Raw genomic sequence first — 22025 nt, 5'->3', positions numbered from 1 at the left:
AAACTCGCCTCCTATTTCCTGCACAATATTACATGTAAATGTTTAGCGAAGACTCAAATTGCTTATATCAGTAATCAAAGGCCATGAAAAAAAGAAAAAAAAATCTGGACATATCCGCTGATTAGAAAGGGCATTTCGAAATAGAAATTCGGTTTTGGTCAAAGCCCAACCATTGCTCTTAATAGCACGTGCTCATGGTAACCAATATTGCTCATGCCTACAAGGGATACTAGGGAGGCTAAACATAATAAACAAAACTTGCTGAAAGCTCATATCGTATGGCTTCAACATTGCTTACCATTTGTCGGTGCAAACATCAACAATCAAATACCTATATTTATTAGAAAACTTGATCATGTATAGGGTTTTATTACGCAAAGTCTAATAATAGCCAAAGAGCGCCATAGAAAACTTCCAAACATGATTCCACAATAAAGACATCACATTGAAGCCTGTATATAAGGATTAACTATGTTTCTTTTTTTGGTTAGATTGTAACCTATGCTGACCTCTATGTTATAGATCCAAAACTAGCCACTGAGAATCCAATTTACACTACCAACCATATCGCACTCCACTACGCTGGAATAAAGTGCTCCTTCTTCAGTAAAACACCTTTGTGGGGCTAGATGGTACGTAGCTTTCAAAAGATGAAGCGCCAACATTGACACCACAATAAGAAGGAACAAAGACAGGACCTGTCTCTGTTCCTTCTTTGTGTGCTATCACTGTTGGCGCTTCATCTTTTGAAAGCTCCTGCTTCACTTTTTCTTCATGCCTAAAATTAAAAACCTTGACAGGCGAGCCTAGCATGATATGTTGCCTGTATGTAGTCCCCGGCTGCCCCCTCTGGTGTGTGCAGCGATGGAAGTTAAATGTGCTTGCTGAAAGCACATAACACACAATATTTTTTTTTCTGGTAGGTTGACTGTAATGCTGAATAAGTATCACTTGGTCAATGCGTCTCAATAGTAGCCTGATAAAAAGGTAATGCTCCTTTGTGTGGTTCGCCAATTCTTGTACAGGGCGGAGGAAGTACACCCGAGGGACCCAGCTCTGGCATGGTAAGTGCTCGAAACATTCACGAAATTTTGCGCATTTTGTTTTTCAAACGAAAGCAGAAGCTGCAAGGAAGTGCGCTGTCGCAGCTTCTTCTGCCACACAGAAACAGCTAAAGTAATTTGAACTTGAAACGTTTATGCAAGGACTTCATGCATCGTAGTATATTACTTTGGCACATCGCGTATTCTTTGCCGCTTACAGTATTTCGCTGGATAAAACTAATCAAAAATAGCTGCTCTTCTCAAAGTGCCATTTATTGTTAAGCAATGAAGGGCATGCCAAATTTATAACAGGGTTTGTTCGTACGCATCAGACATGCAAACACGCTAACGAATATCGAACTAAAAATGAAACTTGACAGGTTCAGGTCTGAGTCAACAAGAGACATCGAGAAAATTACATAACGTATTGCTGGCTGGTGAACTTCTAACTCAGTATGCTATGAACGAACTTCGTCTTCAAAAATTCTGCAGTAATGTTATCTAATGACTTCCATATCTGACTATTAGAAGCTTTGGCTTTGGTTGGCGCATATACCCTCTTTCCCATGTGCAGGGTAGCAAACCAAACGTGCCCCTGGTTAAGCTGCTTGCCTTTCATCTCTTCTCTTTCGCTCCGTCTTTCTTGGACAGTGTACATTGTGTTGCGCAACAGCATGTTTTAGTAGGGAAATTTATTCTGAATACAGGGAATTAAAATTTATTTGTGTACTTAAGTGATATTAGATTAGTTAACATACACCAAAAATGCATTGCATTATTCAACTTAGCACTTTGTCGTAGAAGAGGTCTTTAGTAGAATCTCGTGTATGAACCGGGAATCTTGAGACAACAACCAGTTTTGTTAAAATGTGTTTATCATATGCAGCAGTTCGCCATAATACATTTTATAGTACCTTTTGCAAGCTACTGTGGGACGAAGCTATGCAGAATTCAAATGCTACTAAATTACGTGGTGGAAGCTCTCCCTTCATCCAACTATCCACTTGCACGATCTACTCACAAGTCAACTCAAAGGCAATAAAATGTTCTTTGCTAGTTATATTCCGATTTGAGTATATTGCACACATCACGATATCGATGAACCCGGATAACATATATACAAAGCAGTCCACATTGGGAAGGTAATATTCAGGGAATACCTAAGATGATGGCACAGCCAGTTCATATATGACGCCCTGTTCAGTCACCTCAAAACTGGTCGCACAAGATGTACCCTGTCAATCATCGTAAGCAATGCACAACAATCGTATAGCTGACTACGTCATGAACAGTGGTATTCCATATAGCATATTGACTTTCCTGTTCTGTAGTAGGGAACGTGAATGCATAACTCTGGCGCATTTCTACAGTTACGTACAGAGTACCCCTTAGATCAGACATATTACTTCGAAACAGACGTATCCTTGAAAATCCTACTTTTCAAATTCTACAGGTAATATTTATTTTACATGTACTACAGCCATTATCGCGTCACGTGTAACCTAGATTTATTACCTTTTCCGTGAAAGAGAACAAATCTACCAATCGGCAAGGTCGACATCTAGGCCAATTAGTACGTGATAGCGTGTGGATTACAAGATCATTAAAAATTGGTCTGAGCACATTCGGAAGGCATTGCAAACAGATTAGCGGAAAGTTACCTCTATCATTGTAGGCGAAAATTGTTCAATATTTGAATTCTACCTGAGCTAACACATGTGGCAGAAAAATGGTGGTTAACAAAGAAGCTTGAGAAGTTAAAGACCGTGCAACAACCAATGGGAGAGCAAAGCGTTAGCTGCAACTTTAAGAGACAAGAAGAGAGCGGTGTGAATTAGAGAACGAACGGGAACAGCCGATATCTTAGTTGACATTGCAACTAAAAAAAGATGTAGCTGGGCAGACCAAGTGCACATAAGCGGTGGTTGATTAAAGCTACGGAATGAGTGCTACGGGAAGGGCAGTGCGGTCGAGGACGGCAGAATATTAGAAGTCGTCAAGAAATGATGAAATTTGCCGGCACAATATGGAATCAATTAGCGCAAGACAGGGGTAATCGGAGAGGGCTAGGAGAGGTCTTCATATTGCAGTGCATGTAAAAGTAGGCTGCGGCTGCTGCTGATCATACTAATCTACATACTAATACTACATTTGTGTGCTGATGATGATAATGACATAATCATTGAACACGGAAACATGGAAACACGTGCGTGAGGCTCATTAGGTTGACACACAAATGCTTCAAAAGCAATTAACAAGATAGCTGTTTGAAGGTAAGGAGCAAGATAGAATATTTAAATATTATTATCTTGCTTTTCTTTCACACTGTCAATGCATTGGCCGTGTTATTGTAGAAGCAGTGGATAATAGATAATGATGAACTACTACTGGTGTGAGCGGGAACACATTTGGCAGAAAGTGCAAAAAAAAAAAAAGAAGAGATGCAATTCCTAATAAACAATGTTGATGTAAGCCTATAATTTCTCGTAATATAGCCATCAACAAACATTATGAAGACGAGAAATAAAACCAACACTTAAGAACAAGGAAAAAGAAAGCGCACAACCAATCAGAACACATTTGGAAACATAGGGGAAACATGAATATACGTCATGTGTTTACAAGTTCATCAAAACGTATGGACTAAACTAGAGGTCACTGGCTTTAGCAGCCGCTCTTGAAGTTTACCTACTCTACGCCTGTGGTGTTATGAGCCGGTCTGTAGCATACCAGTGTAATTACAGATATTGTTATCGCACAAACGTTTTGGAATAGTGAACTCCCGTATGTGAAGCATTTATGTTGTTCCATTTGTTTAAATGTTTCTTACATGATTTATCTTAAGCGAGTTGCGCTGTGCCATATATTTATATATGGATGGATGGATGCAAAACTTTAATAATGGCCTGATAAAAAAAAAAAAAAAAAACTTTAGCCGATGATGTCTAGCTCGAATTTAGAGTGTAGGTAATCGTACGCGACTTAACGCCGACGAATCCGTGTGCCGGTCGTGACCTAAAATAGATCTAACCGCATTTCGCTGCACGTTATCAAGTGTCTTGATAGCACTACTTGTGAACGCGTAGTAGCAGCGCATCTCTTTCAAATTAAATTGTAACAAGCTGTTGCAAATCTGGAATATTCATTAGTGAGAACAAGGCTCCTGAAGCCAGGAACATTATCCCCAGGGGGGCCATGACCTAAAACGGCAGGTTCCTTAATATTTCTCGACGCCACGCATGAGCGTTTTGAAGAGTATCGGCTTATTTTTTTCTCTATAAATTACTATTTCTTTCTTTTTTACAAGACCTGCGCAATAAAATGTGAAATGATTTTCATCGACAGTATTAGCATGGTACTTAAATATTTTTTTTTCTATTCCACAATGCTCTCATATTTTAAGGTTAGCCCAAACAAATGTAGTAACTACAAGCTGTATTCGAATCGGGTGATCTTATAGTATACACCCTTCTCACGGCGATTCCACGGATGCCGCCACGTTCGATCACGCGACGGTGCCTTTTACTTTATTACAGCGTAGGCAGAACGACAGAGACAAATAATGGCGCATTAGACAAACACACAGTGCTAAATAGAGCCCGTGTGTTTATTCGCTGCACTTTTGTGTGTGCCTCTCGTTCTGCCTGCGCCATAACAAAGTATAAGGCGCCACACCAACATGCCATGTAGCCCCCCTTATCAACGTAATGACACGTTCATTGCTTGCCTCTGCTGCCTTCCGGCTCACAAATCTGTGTTCAGGTGAACATCGTTAAATGAAGAAAAGAAAATACACAAACTGTGGGGTTTTACGTGCCTAAAAATCACGATATGCTTATGCGACACGCAGTTGTAGGGGACGCCGATTTAATTTTGACCGCTCGGTACTCATTAACGGGCGCCCAATGAACGATACATGGGCGTTCTTGCATATCGCCCTCGTCGAAACGTGGCCGCCGCGGCCGGGATTCGATCCCTCGACCTTGCAGTTAGCAGTGCAACGATAGACACAGTACGCCACCACGGCGGGTGGCGAGTACCATGGGCGGTGACTGGGTGGACGACGTGAAGCTTTGAACACACTTGCGGAGGACATGCGTTTTCAGAGCTCGTTACGGCTTGTCTAAACGGCACGAGCATCATGTACGGTGCTTAATAGTGCTAGAAGCTGGGCTAGAAATGTATTCCAAGCTGTCCAAACATTCCGCTCATGAATTAAACCATAATCAGCGCCTTTTGATCTGCGTTTTCATTTTTATTTGCGGATTACTTTGAAGCAGCGGCTTGTCATGTTTCTGAGTCGGTAGCTTCCCTCGGTGCAATCCCAAACTGACTGTTTATTAACTGGTCAATCGCTCACGGGTGTGCTCACTTTCGGTGGGTTTGTTCTTGTCGCGCTTCAGGCTTGGAACGCAGACGTTCTGTGCTTTGAAATAGCGTGTAGCAAATGCTTATTATCGCTAGTCATTCGCTTATTCAGTGGGTCGTCATAAAACACCCAGCTTCAACCATTCGTGTCCTGTCAGTGCAGTTCGTCGCCCCACGACTTGATCGCATTAATTCAAAATTGCACCCATGTTCTTGTTTTTGATACGGGAGCGATAGAGTGCGCGTAAGTTTGAGCGTGGGTTGGGGCGGATGTTTCTGTATAACGTGCAAAACACTTACTAAGCCAGGAAGCGACGTTGCTCCCTTTGAAACTGTGTAAGGAGCGGTACTCAAATTTGCTGATTATGCAATGTTGCGGTAGTTTCTTTCAAGGTTGTCTATCCAATTCTGGCCAATGAGTGAATTTTATCCCCGGCGAAAGGCATACATCTCGAAAGGCCGGCAACACGGGCAGCTGTAGCAGCGGTCCGTGAACTTGGCCACAGAGATTCATTCTGTCGCTTAACTATTTTTGCAGCGAACTACTGCGCGCGTCTTCCCTCTACCGTTCCACAATTTCTCGTATGAGTAGAGCACACTGCGTTAGCTATCACTCAATGTCGTTTCCGAGGGCTTGCTGCACAGTAGCAGGGCAAAAGCGGTAATGGTTCGGCCTTCGTGCGCTTTCGCTTCAAGCTAAATCCGGTGCGCAGTCGAAAAGCACCATCTCGATGCTATACAGCAAAATACTCCGCAGAAAAAAGTATATATCGACCTGTATAGTTATAACGTAAGTTCATGGTCAAACCTGAGCACTCCGCAGTCGATAGCCAAGAATAGTTGCAATCAAGATGAGGTCCTTATTTATTGGCAACGTCCCGTTCTATGAAAGCCAAACCGAGTGCGGTGAAAACATTACCTCAAGTTATCAGGTGTGGAAATGGTGCTTCTTGTTACGTGCTGAAGATAGGGAAAGGCTTCGGGACTTGCAGTAGCTTTTCTGAATAAGGCACGTTGAAAATACACACTTTCCGCTCGTAATAGAATGCGAAAAATCCGATATAGACATAATCGCACTTGTGTCGCTCCATTGTTGAGAGGCAAATTAAGCTCGCACGGCAATGCCTAAAAGCGAGTAGCAAGACAAGTGTCAAGGGTTAGTAATCAAGCAGAAAGATTTTTGTATGGTCACATCGCAGATCGTGTGATTTTCTACAAAGTTTAAATGTCAGTTGTTCGAACACTGGGATGTCCAACATTGACAACAAGGTCCCTTTCAATTCTTACACAGCCAGGAACGACATCCAGTGAGGCGCCAACTCCTGAAACGGTAGGTAATGTTATGTATTTGTTTAATGACATGCAGTGATGCCTTTTTGAATGCTTTTAGCGTATATCTTTCTTTCTTTTTTTGTTCTGTTTTGTTGTTGAGCTCATGTGTGCCATATTTGAATCTGACATGGTTGTAGTTACCAGAATGAATGCTTTCTTTAATGATTGGCATATTTGCGTTCTTTTATTGCGATGGCATTGTTGCCCAATGTATATTGTTGTTTACTGCCGGGCATGAGATTGATTTTATGGGCCGACTTCGAAGGCAGTCTAGTCTAACACAGCTCCTAGAATATTGACCTAGGGTTGCATCTAGAGAAGACGGATGCTGTCAAACGCACGGATAGCGCTCGATGTGACCTTAGTAGAATGACGATAAAACCACGTGAAATCAAATATCGCTTGGAATGTCCTCTCTCGGATTCTAAGCACAGTGCACGCGAGTTCTTCCAAAAGTGCGCACTGACGTCAGCAATGACGTACATTGGGCTCGCTCCACCCGAATTGATGAGTTCACCAGTGAAAGCACCAGTGAAGGTCACCGGTCAAGGGGCAGTTTAAGGAACAATTAGTGCACCGATGAACGCTAAGTAATTACCTAAAACGATCTACATATATGCATAGCGCCAATATCACATAACCATTTACTATTCACCATCTGTAACGTATGTTTTTTTTTTGGCAGAAAGCAACCACGGTTGATGACTGTCTGTCTATTAAAAAAAAATCCTTTGCACTGCGTAGTGCTCAAATGCAGTTGTGGCTGCCAAATTCTTCTTTTTATCTAATTTTGCTCCCGCCTGTTGATGCAAGCTTGTTCGCGTTCTCAGTCCAACTGCGCGGGGACCGGAGCTATGTCGAATTGCAACGTGTACCTTTTAGTCCGTAATTCCCTGTTCCTCTTAAAGAAATGCAAAAAAAAAAAAAATCGTTCGTTCATTCATCCTTGTTCGGTACTCGAATAGTGTAAATTATGAAAAGAAAACGAACACCAATGACATGCTTCTGCTTCCAGCCAGGCACAGGACCAAGTGAGAAGGGGTCTGTGACGGTACGTATTTGATCCACATTATTTGCTTCTTTTTGTTCTTGCTTTTTCACGATTTTCCTTTGCGAAGCATGTCTTTGACTGCTATATCCACATCATGTAGAGTCGCTATCTAAGCTGGAAAGCAAACTGTGGTGCAGGCGATCAGTTGCGAAACACTAGGTTTTGAAACTTGAAGCTGCGTAATAACCTACAATGATTGTTCTTAGCCGAGGAGGTTAATTCATGGGCCAGTGGCTCCTTTTCTGTTCGGAGTTAATGCTTCGCACCTTGCAAAGGCAGCGAACACAGACGTTCCTGTGTTCGTATGTGCGTAAAGCGTTTTTTTCCTTCTTATAAATACAGACGAAAAGAATGCGTCATTATTGGAAATGACATAAGCAAAATAGGCACTAAGGCCCACCCATATAGAACGTGGAGTAATAATGAGAATTATGCTGTAACTTGAGTTGTCCGCCATCGCGTTTGTGTCTTTTGTCCGAGCCCGTAAATCTTCGGCTTCGTTACCGACTACAATTCCCTCGGCGCCTTCGCCAAAACCTTTATGGAAAATTCAATACCTGATAAACGTGGGCGAGGCAAGCACAAGAACTCTATCTGTCACCAGTCAAAGGTTCATTCAACTTTTTTATACGGACTTGTTTTATGCCAGGTTACACGGGAAGGATCAGTGCACTGTACGTATACACACGTCGCGACACAGTAACGAGTAAATCTCTGGCATCCACGCGACAAGGCGCCCCTTTGCAGTATCGTAAGGCAGTATCACCAAAAGAGGGTCGTTCGGAGAACGGTAGGACGATACCGGAGCAACGTTGCACGGAGGTAGGAGGGAGGGTTCACCCGCGGAAAGTGGGAAGAGGGGAACGAGGGGAGGGAGACCGGGACAATAGCGGTTGGAAAATTTAGGCGAAGGAAAACGGTGCGCCGCTGCCGGTCGCTCGCTTCCAACCCCGTATGCTCGCTTTCAGCCCAGGGCTGCCACTCGACGAGCTGCGTTCTCCAAACGCGCACCTACTCAACATTAGACAAAAGTAAGGGCGCATGCGCCATATGCCGCCAGTGCTCTCACGCCGCAGTTTCGTCAACCACGCGCTCGCCGTCGCGACGTACAGGAACTACGGCGCCTGGTAGAATCTCGGTTTTCCGTTTACGACGCATAGTAGCACGTGGCTCGCGTGCTTACCATAGCTGTCAGTACGTGCGAGACTGCATTGATTAAAACAAGTCCGTGCATAATTATTGACCTCCATTGGTCAACGTGTAAGACAGCAGCCACTGCTCCCTCGAATACACGCTTCACTTTCGTCCTACAAGGAATTCCTTTAAACTGGGGATCAACCAATTTGTCTCTTTAATATCAAGGTAGAAGCACGGCTTCTCGAATGCCGAACGAAGCGGATATTTTGCCCTCGTAGGTTGCCATGCAGTGCTGCTGAGATTAATGAGTGGCGTTGGCCTCCCCGCAGGCGACTTTATTTTTCATAAGTGAAGTCGCTCGCAGTACTTTATTTTTCAAGAGTAGTCATAGTTAGGGTGTTACCAGCACAGTGTCCTGCATGCTAGGTCGTCGCATTTTGCTCCTCATTAAGTGACAAACCTTGTGCGAAACTCTCTTTTCAGCCAAGCGGCCCCCCAGGTCCCGGAACGGTGAGTGACGACGGTTTTCCCTGTCATAGGCTTCGAACGTGTAGCGCAGGTGAAGACAGACACTCCGCAAGAAAGTATGAGGTGACGCGGGAATTCCGCTGTCGACAGCTGGACCTAAGGCGTCACTGCAGCTTTACAGACGTGCGTCTCTGCACGCTTAGTCATCTTCGATATCGACCCACTAGATTCTCAGCAAACCTAAGCAATACTGAAATATTTGTTCAAACGATAATTGGTTTCATAGAAACATTCAATGACACCGACCTTTGGACTAAAATTACAATTAGAGCTGTATATGAACATCTTGGAAATAAAGAAGCAAGTGGTACGCTATCGTAACAAGTAGGGAACACTAGAAAAAAACCTTGCAATGTTATAGCGGATATAGGGGCAATGCGCTTAAGGTAATGCTTCAAGAGCATATAGAAGAAGATTAAATGTGCGAATTTTAAGTGATGATATCTACTTCGCTTAAAACCTATTTTTTATATTGAACATTTCTAACTATCGTTAAAATCACATGTCGTAAATGTTGACATTATTCTGACAGCTTCAAGTATATCCCAGTGGAATATAGGATCATAAATTGTTGCAAGAGTGGTAAGTTATATTAAATACAAACAAATTATATTCCAATTCGAAGAAAACACAAAAACACAAGGGTAACCAATAAGAAAGTACTTAGACGATGCAAGTATTCGCGTGAAGAAGACACCTTAAGTTGTAACTATAATGTGCAAAAAAAAAAAGATGCCCCAACTCAACTATTTCTGAAAGCGTCTCTCCCTAAACCGCTAAGAAATTATGTAAGTGGAACTCTAGAATTCATTCCAAAACAAACATGTGCCCCTAAATTTTGTGAGGAAACAAATAAGCACATGGAAATAATTTTTTTTTCTAACGAAAGACATATCATGCCTGCCGAATCCACGGCAGTTCACAAGCATTCTCGGAGACGCCTAAACATGAAGCAAAGACAGCTCATTATTCCCGAAGAATTTCCCGCGTCTTTCTAGAATGCACCGGCATAAGAACTGTCTTCGATAGGCTTGCTTCGATTCATTTAGGTAGAGTACTAATTTTTGTTTTGTGAACTATAGTATTAAAAAAAGGAGCTTGAACGACCCCAGGGCGAAGTATAATGTTCCTGCGCCCCTACCCAATGCTTACGCCACAAGCAAACTCTGTTAAAATATCGGGATTGTAAACTTTACAGCAACCTTACCGTGTTTTTTTTTTTTTTTACAAATACAAGTTGCATGAACAAAAGCCCCAAGCGACATAAAATTGTCGAATTTGATTGCTACACAACAACGAGGTCTCACGCTTCCCAGAGACAATAAGATATACTGTGGTTTCATGCAACGCGACGACTAAATACCTTGTAGTCCGAGACAGTAGGCGAAATGAGGTCCTCGGGGCCGTACTAAAAATAATCAATATTGTCTTGAAAATTAACACTGCATATTTCAACAAGCCGCAAACGTCGCAGTAGATGCCTACACAGGTAAGTACACTGACGTTGTCAAAAAGGGAGGTTGTCCACGTGCTTCTATCAAAAGGTGCACGACTGCTCATTTGCGTCTGCACTTGGTTATTGGTGTTTTACATACAGAGGCACTGCTGTGCTGTTAAGGTGTTCATAAGCTCCCAGCGATAGCGAGTGGCTTGGACAGAGTGCCGAAACATAATGGTGAATCATGGTGACATGGGAGACACGGTGAAACGCTTACGCTGTTCAGTACTTATTAAAAAACAATACTCGTGCAGCTAACCCAATAAGTTTCAGAAACACTGAAAGTGTGTGTTCTTTCCACTATGTTTAATTGTAGCTTTAGTTATCGTAACTTCGAAACAGTAGCCTCAAATCACATCAACTTCCTGCGCGGGCAACTTAAGTTGCTTCTTTTTTTTTGGGGGCGGGGGGGGACAAAGCTGTGTAATTCACCAATGGAAATCCTAAAAAAAGAGAATAAGCTTTCAGCAAATCGTGGCTTCGAATTATGTAGTAAACGCAAAAACTACACACAATACATCCACATGTCTAATTATGATCGTACGTCCCCTAAGTAGACCGGAATTCTTACGATGCGAAGTAAACAAAGCTCGACAAAAAACAAAGTGAAATTTGTGTTAAAAAAATTGAAGGTAACAATCTCCATTGCACAGTCACTCTTCTTGAAGTCAGATAACGGTATCGCAGTCGTAGCAAGTGAAAACCTAAGGTACATTTATCCATATAAATATATATACATACAGTATAATGGGTGTTTCTACGACCATTCAGATCAAACACACCGGGGCTGTTTTGTACCGATTTATTTTTTCCAATTAAAACGAGGGTTCTCAGTGCTTTCTTAAAAGTATTCGCTATTTGTCTGAATAAGCGGTGCTCGCCGCCTGCTCGAATACCTTGAACATTTCTATATTTTTTCAATGTCGATTTTTTTATAACGAAAATTAGATAACACTTTGCTACTCCCACATTGCAGGTAATACTTAGCAGCAGGGTTTATGCAACTAAACTTGATCAAAAGCAAAACATTGAAGCTGACGCGAACCACAATCACAAAGGACAATATTTTGACTACAATACAGTCGGCACACCATTGTCACTTAGTTATGTTGGAACAATTACAACTCCACCATGTGCAGAGCACCGCCAACACAAATTGTACTATTTCAAGGTAAGAGATAGAGTTGGCAGCGAGTTGTCAGAGTTGATAAAGGGTGCCGACTCCATTGTTTGAGGTTAAAACAGCTCACGGAATATTCCTAATCGAATGTGCTTGCTTAGGTAACACCATGAACTCACAACATAACGTTAGTATACGACTTGCAACAAAACCTCAAGAACGCTTTTCCCCCTGTCAAAAAAAAGAGAACACTTGCAGAACACCCAAATTTCACACAATGTGCATCTGCTCAGGGCGTAGTTGCACGCACCCTTTCCTTTGATAACGTGATTCGTAAACACTTTCTGTTGATCCATTATTGCCAACATAAATATCGCCAAAGGCTTGGCTCCTCGTCTAGCCAATAAATTGCCAGGACGACAACCATGGAAACAAGGCCAACCATCGCTTTATATATTGATCAAGCGACAAAGTAACTAACGCCTACAAGAATTTTTTTCTCTCAACAGAAAAGGCACAACGCCTCTTGGTAACTTCTGTGGAATTCCTGCAAAGAGTTCGCAAGCGACAAAGAGAAGCTGGACAGCAGACTTGAAATAACTAACGTTTTTCCCCAAAGTACAGCTCTGTTCAAGCTAGCAGACAATTCACCGTCCCGTTGTCTGCGACATCAACCGAGCGCTCATACGTAAGCAGAACAGACTATGTGTAAAGCCAGAAGTGTATTGAACCTTGACTGTATGTTGGATGCATGCATCAGCAGAATGCTTCCAATACTACGTGACAAATTTTGCTACTTCTGTGTAGCAACTGTTTAAAGTGAGGTTAAATGTGAATGGCCAAACAGCATAATTTGCATGATAAGTTTGTACAGCTGTTGCCTGCGTATTGTATACAGAAAACGGCCTACACTACCTATTCTGAAGCAGTTAATAGTTGCCCTAAGCTTTTTACCCTTACTTGGGTGGCTAAAACATAGTTACAGACAGTGAAAAGAGTTACAAAGAAATTATATGGCACCGTTTCTTGTTGGTCTTGTGTTGTGGATGAAATGCACGCTACCAGACACAAAATAATGGAACATGAAACAGATGTGGACAGGATCCTTGAACGTGCTGCACAGAAAGACGTATTTGTTCATGAATTCATGATGGTTTAACCAGGGACATAAAAACACTCTTTTGCATCCAGAAGAAAGTACATGGACAAAGCAGAAGGCCAGGTGTGGCTTATAATGTACGCATTTAAAGTGCCTTTGCAGGACACATTTTATGATGAAACTATTTAAATAGAGCACAAAATCATGTATACGCATCCATGAATTAAAGTAATGCTTCTTACTGTACAAGACAAGCGGTGTGGAACTAATGAATAACCAAATCGACATGAGGTGTCGCACATAATTTTTAATGCTAGACATGCTGAAATGTGCCAGAAATTACCTCCCTTTCATATACGACAGCGAAGTTGGCCGGATTTCATGACTTCTTTCAATCTTTAAATTACAGCACATGTGCTACAAAGATTGCATTTATAATAGCATTTCTGTAAAACAAAGTTCTGGTGACGTAAGTTCGTTATTTCAGACAGCCTAAGAACATGAGCAGATTTTGTATAGCTTCAGACACTTGCAAAAAGTGAGAACCTCCCGTAACGACAAAACATTCGCCGCTCGCGCCCTAAATGAACACTTAACGCTTCACAGGCATGCCGCAAATCCTAATGGCGTCCGAAATAAATTGTTCTTTGGGCAAATTTCAATATTCTGAAGCCTACTAACTTTGATGACGACCACGCCCCACTGTCACAATAAATTCCAGGTGTTAGCCCTATTCGGCCCCTAGGTGCATTCACCGGAGATACGGATCGCTGCCACATTTTGAAAGAAATTATTCAGGATTATTAGTGTGCGTTTAAGAAAGGGCATCGCCTAGTGACTCTTAAGTGACTTCTGAGGCTACAAGTTAGGAAACTGCAATATAATACTTGTTTAGGCAACCACACTTCTTGTAGAGAAATTTTAACGAAAGCTTTGTCCCCATAAAATGAATGTCGTAACTACTCATTCTCTAGTCAAAACACAGTTTGTAAAATTGACTGGTCATGCTCAGGAACAAGTAATGACTTGCACTTTTTTAAGTGAATGATACTGCAAATGTACTATTAGCTATAGTAGTACATTTTGAGCGACATATACTATACGGTTGGCTTTGAGCAAAGCCCTACGCTGGCTGCTACCATGACCATGCAGAAAAAAAATATAAAGCGTGCGAGAATTTGTCATTGCGAGACTGATAAGACTTAACTGAAGGCTTTGTACTGTGCGTAGCAGATAAAGAATTCAAGGTACAATACCGGAAAGCACGAATATGTTATTTTTAATTTTCGTCATCTGCTAAACTTTATCATCATCACCATCATCATCATCATCATCATCAGCAGCAGCACCAACATCATCATCAGCCTGGTTACGCCCACTGCAGGGCAAAGGCCTCTCCCATACTTCTCCAACTACCCCGGTCATGTACTAATTGTGGCCATGTTGTCCCTGCAGACTTCTTAATCTCATCCGCCCACCTAACTTTTGCCATCTCCTGCTACGCTTCCATTCTCTTGGAATCCAGTCCGTAACCCATAATGACCGTCGGTTATCTTCTCTCCTCATTACATGTCCTGCCCATGCCCATTTCTTTTTCTTGATTTCAACTAAGATGTCATTAACTCGCGTTTGTTCCCTCACTCATTCTGCTCTTTTGTTATCCCTTAACGTTACACCCACCATTATTATTTTCATAGCTCGTTGTGTCGTCCTCAATTTAAGTAGAACCCTTTTCGTAAGCGTCCAGGTTTCGGCCCCGTACGTGAGTACTGTTAAGACACAGGTGTTATACACTTTTCTCTTGAGGGATAATGGCAACCTGCTTTTCATGATCTGAGAATGCCTGCCAAATGCACCCCAGCCCATTCTTATTCTTCTGGTTATTTCAGTCTCATGATCCGGATCCGTGGTCACTACCTGCCCTAAGTAGATGTATTCCCTTACCACTTCCAGTGCCTCGCTACCTATCGTAAACTGCTCTTCTTCCGAGACTGTTAAACATTAGCTTTCTGCAGATTAATTTTTAGACCCACCCTTCTGCTATGCCTCTCGAGGTCAGTGAGCATGCATTGCAATTGGTCCCCTGAAGTACTAAGCGAGGCAATATCATCAGCGAATCGCAAGTTACTAAGGCATTCTCCATTAACTCTTATCCCCAATTCTTCCCAATCCAAGTCTCTGAATACGTCCTGTAAACACGCTGTGAATAGCATTGGAGAGATCGTATCTCCCTGCCTGACGCCTTTCTTCATTGGGATTTTGTTGCTTTCTTTATAAAGGAATACGGTGGCTGTGGAGCCGCTATAGATATCTTTTAGTATTTTTACATACGGCTCGTCTGCACCCTGATTCCTTAACGCCTCCATGACTGCTGAGGTTTCCACTGAACCAAGCGCTTTCTCGTAATCAATGAAAGCTATATATAAGGGTTACTTATATTCCTTACATCTCTCTATCCCGTGATTGATAGTGTGAATATGGTCTATTGTTGAGTAGCCTTTACGGAATACTGTTTGGTGCATTGGTTGACAGAAGTCTAAGGTGTTCCTGATTCTATTTGCGATTACCTTAGTAAATACTTTGCAGGCAACGGACAGTAAGCGGATCGGTCTATAATTTTTCAAGTCTTTGGCGTCCCCTTTCTTACGGATAAGGATTATGTTAGCGTTCTTCCGAGATACCGGTACGCTCGAGGTCATGAGGCATTGCGTATACAGGGTGGCCAGTTTTTCTAGAACAATCTGCTCACCATTCTTCAATAAATCTGCTGTTACCTGATTCTGCCCAGCTGCCTTCCCACTTTGCATAGCTCCCAACGCTTTCTTTACTTCTTCCGACGTTACTTGTGGGATTTCAAATTCCTCTAGACTGTTCACTCTTCCATTATCGACGTGGGTGCCACTGGTACTGTATAAATCTCTATAGAACTCCTCAGCCACTTGAACTATCTCATCCATATTAGTAATGATATTGTCGATTTTGTCTCTTAAAGCATACGTCTGATTCTTGCCTATTCCTAGTTTCTTCTTCACTGCTTTTAGGCTTCATCCCTCCCTCAGAACATGTTCGATTCTATCCATATTATATTTCCTTATGTCTGCTGTCTTACGCTTGTTGATTAACTGGGAAAGTTCCGCCTGTTCTATTGTAGCTGTAGGAATAGAGGCTTTCATACATTGCCGCTTCTTCATAAGATCTTTGGTTTCCGGCGATAGCTTACTGGTATCCTGTATAACGGAGTTACCACCTTCTATTGCTCACTCCGTAATGATGCCCATAAGATTGTCGTTCATTGCTTCAAAACTAAGGTCCTCTTCCTGAGTTAAAGCTGGATACATGTTCTGTAGCTCGATCCGGAATCCTCTATTTTCCCTCCTACCGCTAACTCATTGATCGGCTTCTTATGTACCAGTTTCTTGCGTTCCCTCCTCATGTCTACGCTAATTCGATTTCTTACTATCCTATGGTAACTGCAGCGCGCCTTGCCGAGCACGTGCACATATTGTATGATGCCAGGGTTAGCGCAGAGTATAAGGTCTATTTCATTTCTAGTCTCGCCATTCGGGCTCCTCCACGTCCACTTTCGGTTATCCCGCTTGCGGAAGAAGGTATTCATTATCCGCATATTATCCTTTTCGGAAAACTCTGCTAATAACTCTCCCCTGCTATTCCTAGACGCTATGCCATATTCCCCCACTGACTTGCCTTCAGCCTGCTTCTTGCCTACTCTGGCATTAAAGTCGCCCATCAGTATAGTGTATTTTGTTTTGACTTTACCCATCGCCGCTTCCACGTCTTCATATAAGGTTTCGACTTCCTGATCATCATGACTGGATGTAGGCGCGTAGACCTGTACGACCTTCAATGTGTACCTCTTATTGAGTTTCACAACAAGACCTGCCACCCTCTCGATAATGCTACAGAATTCCTGTATGTTGCCAGCTATATCCTTATTCATCAGGAATCCAACTCCTAGTTCTCGTCTCTCCGCTTAGCCCCGGTAGCACAGGACGTGCCCACTTTTTAACCCTGTATGTGCTTCTTTTGTCCTCCCAACTTCACTGAGCCCTATTATATCTCATTTACTGCCCTCTAATTCCTCCAATAGCACTGCAAGACTCGCTTCACTAGTCAACGTTACCAGGTTCAGATTCCAATGGCGGCCTGTTCGCATCCTCTGCCGCGTCACAGGTCTGACCACCGCCGTGGTCAGTTGCTTCGCAGCGGCTGGGGACTGAGGGCCGGGGTTTGATTGTTGTATTCATACAGGATGCTGTGGCTAAGTACTGCGCCAGGATGGCCAATCCTGCTCTGGTGAGAGAGTGCGTTACCAGTTCTGGTCAGCGGGATCCGGCCGCACTCCAGGCCTGTTATGCACTTTTATCAACTCGCGCATTTTTTTTTTATCCGGTGGAAAATTGCGCGGCACCGGGATTCGAACAGCGGTCCTATTGCACGCAAGGCGGACACTCTATACCTCTACGCCACCGCTGCACTATCTGAACTAAACTTACACAGTGACAAACGTTTCCATCTCCGCAAGCTCATTTTGATCACACACAAATCAACTTTACTCTTCCTCTGATCACCATTCTCCTTCGTAAAGACAAATGGCCACTGACTCGGCAAGTCTTGCCCATGCGGGCCTCCATGGACACATGCGAGGGGCCAGTGCAGAGAAATGTGCCGTGCGTGCATGTGCGGTAAACTACCCAAAACGCAAGTGGCGGGGACTCTGAAACCCTGCTACCGGCATTGCGACACTGCGTTATGAGTGAATCGGCGCCAGCACTCCTCTACACAAGTGACAGAAACCCGTTATCTCAGATGACATCCTCCTACAGTGAGGAGCGACAAGGTAATAAAGTTCTGAAAAAAAAAAAAAGAAGTGCGCAGCTGGGATTCGCAAAGTTCGTCCCGAAAATGCATGAGTTGGTTGGTCTCTTCATCCATCAATCAATGCGTCGTCAACACCTGTTCTTTTTCTTTTTTCATTAGATTATTTGTAGTAATCCGAAACAAGAGAACCAAATGTTCTAAGTTTTCTGTGCATGAAAGTGTCGATAGTAGTCGAATCAGATATGGATGAAGGAAGCGGTTAGGAGGTGCCAATGCCAAAGACAGCTGAAGCCAAACGAGTCGGCGCATCTTGTCATAACACCGCCAGGAAGCGTGGTAGCATTTAGTGCTCCCAGTACGTTCACGCTCTGCAGGCAGTGCAGTACAAGAAGTGCACATCAATTAGAAACTGGACGAAACGAGTACATAGTAATTTATGCGCAACAGACTGATCATCTTCCGGTGACCTCCGGCAATTTTCGAGGTACCATGCTTGGCGCACTGCCTTTTTCTTATTTGTGGAAACGACACGGTTGACGTAATAGATTCCCCCATTCTTGTTCGCCTGTTTGCGCATGATTGTGCCGTTTTAACTACATTAGTACACCCAATGCTATAGTACCACACAATATAACCGCGAAAAAAAAAACATTGTTGTGTGGATTAAAAAAAAATAGAGAATTGAAACTCAGCCCTGATAAATCGGTGCTCCTACGTATGACTGACAACCAACACAATTGGAGTTTTTATTTTCGTTCCATCGGCACAACAGACCCTTTCACGGAAGTCAGCGACTAAAGGTATCTCAAAGTTAACGTTACTAACACGCTAAACTGGAACAATCACATTTTCAACAGCGCTTCACCCGCTTTCAGCAAACTATATCTAGTACGCCATACGGCTAAATATGCATCCCCTGAAGTGAAGTCGTTCACATATGCGACGTCTATTAGGACCAACCTGGAAGATTGTTGGGTTCTTGGGATCCATTTAGTACAACTAACATTACTGCCCTTGAGGGAATAAAGAGAAACAAATTCGTATTGCATATTACAAATAGGCGGTCACAAGCCTCAGAGTTATCGCGCATGAATGCAATTCACACCATTAAAATACCGCAAAATGCAAAGAACAAACATTCTTTATTGATCATTGAGCCGTAAATTTTACTTAGATTCAAGCACACAACTCACCATTTCGGCATGCAAAATAAAAACCGTCATTCCCACGCTCTTATTCTACCTCATTACTTTCCCGAAAAAATCGCATTGCGTTCATAGTATTATAGTACAATGGAGTCACATACCTTTCCACTACCTAACTGTGCCGAATCCCTTCAAACTAGCGTTCTCCATAGATTATTATAGGTAAAAATGCCATTTTTTGCTGTTTCCTTTCTTTACTTAAGGTCCTATTTTCTATTGCAATATTATATAACCATTCTAGTATTATCTACGAAAATTTAAATTGTACATTATCCTCCCGCTTGTGCTATGAAACCTGCAGTTTCAAAAAAAATTATTTTAAAAACGGGGAAGCCCCCGCAACTGTAAGTACTCTAAGTGAGTAAGTTCTAAGTACATCTAATCGCAGTCTCCCTGTCTCTCTATTTGTATATGTATATACATATAGAGAGCCGTTTATTTGTATGTACAAAAAAACGGCAGGAATACTGCTGCCTCTGATCGTTCGCTGTGTCCAGTGGCCAGAAACAAAAAGACCAGGCGTGCTGAGCTTCTCACTGGAAAACACAGCTTCTTTTCACGATGTCACCGCATATGGCCTTGTCCGAACTTTTTATGAAATGCGCAACTCATTACAGGAAGGGAATACTCTTCCCGCGTAATAAAATCCAAGGCTCAGTTACAAACATTTTGTGTTCTTTTCATTCAGGGGCCTAAATCAACCAGCCCAGGCGCAGTAGGCTCTATCCAATTCAACTACGCTCTTGTGCGTCTCGTCTAGCTTTAATGAGTACTGCAGTCGCCCCTTCTACTTTAACGAACTAGATGACCATAACACACATCGGAGGAACAATGCTCGCTATATCTGTTTCTTGTTTCTACTGGCCAAACACTACTGAACCAGGCGCCGTAAGTTTTACGAAAATAAACGCAGTTTTTCTTTGCACAGCTGCCTCAGTCGAAGTACTCGTAATTTGTTTTTTGTTTTTTTTTTCTTCAGCCAGTTTCATTTCCACTGCAGGCGGAAGGCCTGTCCCTGCGATCTCCACTTACCCCTGTCCTGCGGAAACCGATTCCAACTACCACCTACGAATTTCCTAATTTCATGGCTCCACCTGTTCTCCTGCCGTCCTCCAATGCGTTACCCTTCTCGCGGTACCGATTCTGTAACCCTAATGATCCAACGGTTATCTAACCGACACATTACATGAGCGGTCCAGATCAGTTTTTCTCACTTGATGTCAATTAGAATATCGTCTGTACGCGTGTGCTCTCTGATCCAAGCCGCTCTCTTTCTGGCTTTTGAAGTTATGCCAAGCAATCTTCGTTCCATCGCTCTTTGCGCGGTCCTTGACTTTTCTCAAGCTTTTTTGTCAGCTTGGCCACTGCACACAACAAACCGATAACGGCAGCTTTCAACATCATCATCATCATCATCATCATCATCATCATCATCACCACCACCACCACCACCACCACCACCACCACCACCACCACCACCACCACCACCACCACCACCACCACCACCACCACCACCATCATAATCATCATCATCATATTCATGAAAGTTGCCTGTATCGGGTTGTGTCCAGTGGACAGAATCTACAATACCAGGCGCGGTGCGTTGCTGTCAGTGCAAAACAGTTTTTTTCACCATATTGAACGTAACTGCCAAGCTCGTAATTTTTCATAAAAGGGACAAATCATTAGAATAAGTAAATACCTTTCTTCTGGGTAAAAACGGCAGTACTTATTCCTCGCCATTTTGTCATTCGTTGCATTTCGGCATCTAAACCAAGCAGACCAAGCGCTGATTTCTCATTACGCTGTCGCAGTGTATGTCTTGTCTACCGCTAATGACTATTAGAGTCGTGCGTCCCACTTATAAAAATAATAATATAGATAGGAGAAATTATGCTGGCGCTATTGGTTTCTTCATTCTAGTGGCCAGAAACTACTGAACTAGGCGTGGTAAGTTGGAAGCGATGAAGCTCACGCTACCGGTTTTTTGTTTCCAGTGGCCAGAATCGACAATTCCAGGCGCGATGAGTTTATCTCAATGGAATGCAGCTTTTTTTAATCATCTTGCAACATTTAGAAAACTCGTAACTTGTCATAAATGTGACAAAATATCATAGATAAATATGTTTCCTCTGTGTAAAATCACATTCCTCTTTTTCCACAATGTTGTCGTTCCTTGCATTCAGGGATCTAAACCAACCAGGCCAGGCGTAGTAAGTTTAATCTCATTCCACTTACATGGTGTATGTCTCCTCTACCGTTGATGAATATTACAGTCGTGTCTTCCAATTACAAGAACTGGAAGACTATAACGTAAATCAAAAGAATAATGCTGGCTCTATTGGTTTCTTCATTCTAGTGGCCAGAAACTACAAAAGCAGGCGCGGTAAGTTCCACAAATGAAATTTAGTGCTTGTGCCAGCAGTTGTCACCGTGGATATTCTTGTTTAGATTGAGGTTCAAAAGTAAACTCAAGGATTCCTGTTTTGTCCTGCGGAATAAAGCCCCAATATCTATCGTGGGCTCTTCTTTATTTCTATATGAACAGGAAACCAAACCAACTGGCTCTGGTGCTGTAAGTTCGGCTTTATTCCACTCCATCTGTTTTATGTCTAGCATATCGCTTATGAAAAAAAATCTAGTTGCTCATATTACATGATCGCAAGGGTCACCTTTTATATGGAAGCGATGAAGGTTGCTCTGCTGCTTTGTTGTTTCCAGGGGCAACAATCTACAATACCAGGCAGGGTGAGTTTCTCGGAATGGAATACAGCATGTTTCATCATCTTGCAACATTTGGAAAAC

The 22025-nt window shown here is 42.7% G+C and overlaps 1 protein-coding gene across 24 annotated transcripts in view; it reads left to right on the top strand.

Annotated features, from left to right (window-relative positions):
- Positions 1 to 22025, top strand: part of LOC126517704 (uncharacterized) — a 317963-nt gene that overhangs the window by 130434 nt on the left and 165504 nt on the right. For all 24 annotated transcript variants that reach the window (XM_072285412.1, XM_072285420.1, XM_072285416.1 and 21 more), the window contains 4 exons: positions 1026 to 1064; positions 6703 to 6741; positions 7759 to 7794; positions 9415 to 9441. In XM_072285412.1, the coding sequence (XP_072141513.1) occupies positions 1026 to 1064; positions 6703 to 6741; positions 7759 to 7794; positions 9415 to 9441 (141 nt within the window). The remainder of the gene's footprint in view (positions 1 to 1025; positions 1065 to 6702; positions 6742 to 7758; positions 7795 to 9414; positions 9442 to 22025) is intronic.

Source organism: Dermacentor andersoni, chromosome 11 (genome assembly GCF_023375885.2).
Source record: "Dermacentor andersoni chromosome 11, qqDerAnde1_hic_scaffold, whole genome shotgun sequence".
NCBI lineage: Eukaryota > Metazoa > Arthropoda > Arachnida > Ixodida > Ixodidae > Dermacentor > Dermacentor andersoni.
This window is presented reverse-complemented; position numbering and strand designations above follow the sequence as displayed.